Genomic DNA, 2,500 nt, shown 5'->3' with positions numbered 1-2,500 from the left:
TAACAAAGACACGAAACAAGAGGAGAAAAAAAAAATCAAGCAGTCTGGCAAATAAATACCTTCCTAAAGACCTTGATGAGGGCACATCGGTCGAGCAAAGACAACATGTAGAAGTGCACCTTCTTCCCCGTGATGGACTCGACCCGCTGGAGGGCTAAGGGCAGGGACGTCTGGTTCTCTCCCGCCGTGGCATTCACGCAGTTGTCCACCACCACGACTGTGTGACCCACCTTCTGCAGCTCCAGGATGGTATGGGAGCCGACGAAGCCCGCCCCGCCCGTTACCAGCACCACACGCGGCTTGCCCATCCTTCTGCTACCTGCTGGATGATCGAGAAGGGGGATTAGATCGTCTTTAAGGCATGTACCTTGTCTTAATATAGTTCCTCTGTTACGCATTGTACTTCGTCCATCCTTCTGCTACCTGCTGGTTGATCGAGAAGGGGGATTAGATCGTCTTTAAGGCTTGTACCTTGTCTTAATATAGTTCCTCTGTTACGCATTATACTTCGTCCATCCTTCTGCTACCTGCTGGTTAATCGAGAAGGGGGATTAGATCGTCTTTAATTAAGGCATGTACCTTGTCTTAATATAGTTCCTCTGTTACGCATTGTACTTCGTCCATCCTTCTGCTACCTGCTGGTTGATCGAGAAGGGGGATTAGATCGTCTTTAAGGCTTGTACCTTGTCTTAATATAGTTCCTCTGTTACGCAATAACCATCGCACTCGACGTTCTGCCACTGCTGGTTGATCGTAGATTAGGGGATTAGTCGTCTTTACAGTGCTTGTGCTTGTTTAATTCGTTCTTGGTTACCGCATTGTACTTCGTCCATCCTTCTGCTACCTGTGGTTGATCGAGAAGGGGGATTAGATCGGTTCTTTAATTAAGGATGTCCCTTGTCTCTTAGTATAGTTCATCTGATACGCATGTGTATTCGTCGCATCCCTTACTTGCTACTGTGGTTGATGAGTTCACGGGGGATTAGATCGTTTTAAGGCTTGTCCTTGTTCTAAGTATAGTTCCTTGTAGCAATGTAATCGTCATCTTTGCTACCTGCTGGTTGATCGAGAAGGGGGATTAGATCGTCTTTAATTAAGGCATGTACCTTGTCTTAATATAGTTCCTCTATTATGCATTATACTTCGTCCATCCTTCTGCTAATTGGCCAAGAGAAGGATTAAGATCATCTTTAAGTGATTTAACTTATCTGAACATAATATCTCGTGCATGCATGATGTTTATATAGTATCTCACTTCTGTTATTATCGCTGGAACAGTGAAACCTGTCTTTATATATTTCTTCAATTATGCAAATATAGTTCTGTATCAATTCATAGATTGTGTTAATACCGTTAGAACTGTATTTTACCACTCTACCTACTGACTTTGAGTCTTACAAAGTTAGACTACTTAAAAAACATCTTACTAAAAAACAGACTATAGTACTTCGACTACATTTTACTATTCAAGCAGCACACTTATGACGCAATCCCATCATGATTACAGATTTTATATCACGTCTCGTATCATCTCCCCCTGTCAGTCCCAATCCCATCATGATTACAGATTTTATATCACGTCTCGTATCATCTCCCCCTGTCAGTCAGTCAGTCAGTCAGTCAGTCAGTCAGTCAGTCAGTCAGTCAGTCTTGAACCACCTTGGAGACGTACAGTGAGTCTTGACCTCGTGTCAGTTTAATCTTATCCTTTCCATGATGACATAATCTCCACATGTTAATAATGATTTTGTGACACTAAAACGAAGGTCAAGCGGAGGTTTCCAAATCGTGTTAAGTCACGTTCTTTCGATTAATCTTTGAAGTATTTATGTAATATATCTCTATATCTGCTGAATTCTTAAGATGATACTTCATATTCTGAGAGTTTAATCTAATATTCATATCTAATTTGCATTAGGTAATTCATTATCGCATTGCGTTTTATTTCCATTGCACATATATTATACCTAACTTTTATTAATTTTAATCCTATCTTTATTAGACTCAAACCTCTATTGCTTTATTTGTATACTTCCATGATCTTTATCATAGATCAAAATATTTATCGTATCAATATCACAGAAAATTTATTGCATAGAATTCTTTAAAATTGCCATCAAATATTTCCCTTGCAATTATATCAGAATAAAAAACAAATCTCACTAACATTACTTAATCAAAACAAAGTTATTACGTCACTGCAATTACGAAGCAAGTTTGTGTCACCTGTCACGTTCTCACAACACCACCTTCATAACAACTTCGAATTCTGAAAAGCCATTTACATTTTTATTTCCCAACCTGATCTAGAACGCGTGATTTTTTTATTGATTTTTTTTTTCATTCATTTATTTGTATTTTCATTCTTGATTTTCTTGTCCAGATATTAAACTGCGACCACGAATATTCATACTGTCATTACAATCACTAAATATCTAAAATGGATTATGGAAGTAAGTTAAGAATCGATTAAAAGTATTTTTGTTTTACAAAGACAATG

General features: G+C 38.4%; 1 protein-coding gene across 2 annotated transcripts in view; it reads right to left on the bottom strand.

The window, feature by feature from the left end:
• Nucleotides 1–2,500, bottom strand: part of Gale (UDP-galactose 4'-epimerase) — a 9,884-nt gene that overhangs the window by 6,506 nt on the left and 878 nt on the right. Inside the window, exon 2 of one of the 2 annotated variants that reach the window (XM_043001907.2) lies at nt 60–322. In XM_043001907.2, coding sequence (XP_042857841.1) covers nt 60–308 — 249 coding nt within the window. In that variant the 5' untranslated portion in view covers nt 309–322. The remainder of the gene's footprint in view (nt 1–59; nt 323–2,500) is intronic. The other variant, XM_043001908.2, reaches the window with a different exon arrangement.

The sequence above is a fragment of the Penaeus japonicus genome, unplaced genomic scaffold, assembly GCF_977035675.1.
Source record: "Penaeus japonicus unplaced genomic scaffold, GWHDUDI00000001_assembly GWHDUDI00000006, whole genome shotgun sequence".
Taxonomy (NCBI): Eukaryota; Metazoa; Arthropoda; class Malacostraca; order Decapoda; family Penaeidae; genus Penaeus; species Penaeus japonicus.
The sequence above is the reverse complement of the archived record's forward strand: the minus strand, read 5'-3'. Positions and strand labels throughout refer to the sequence as shown.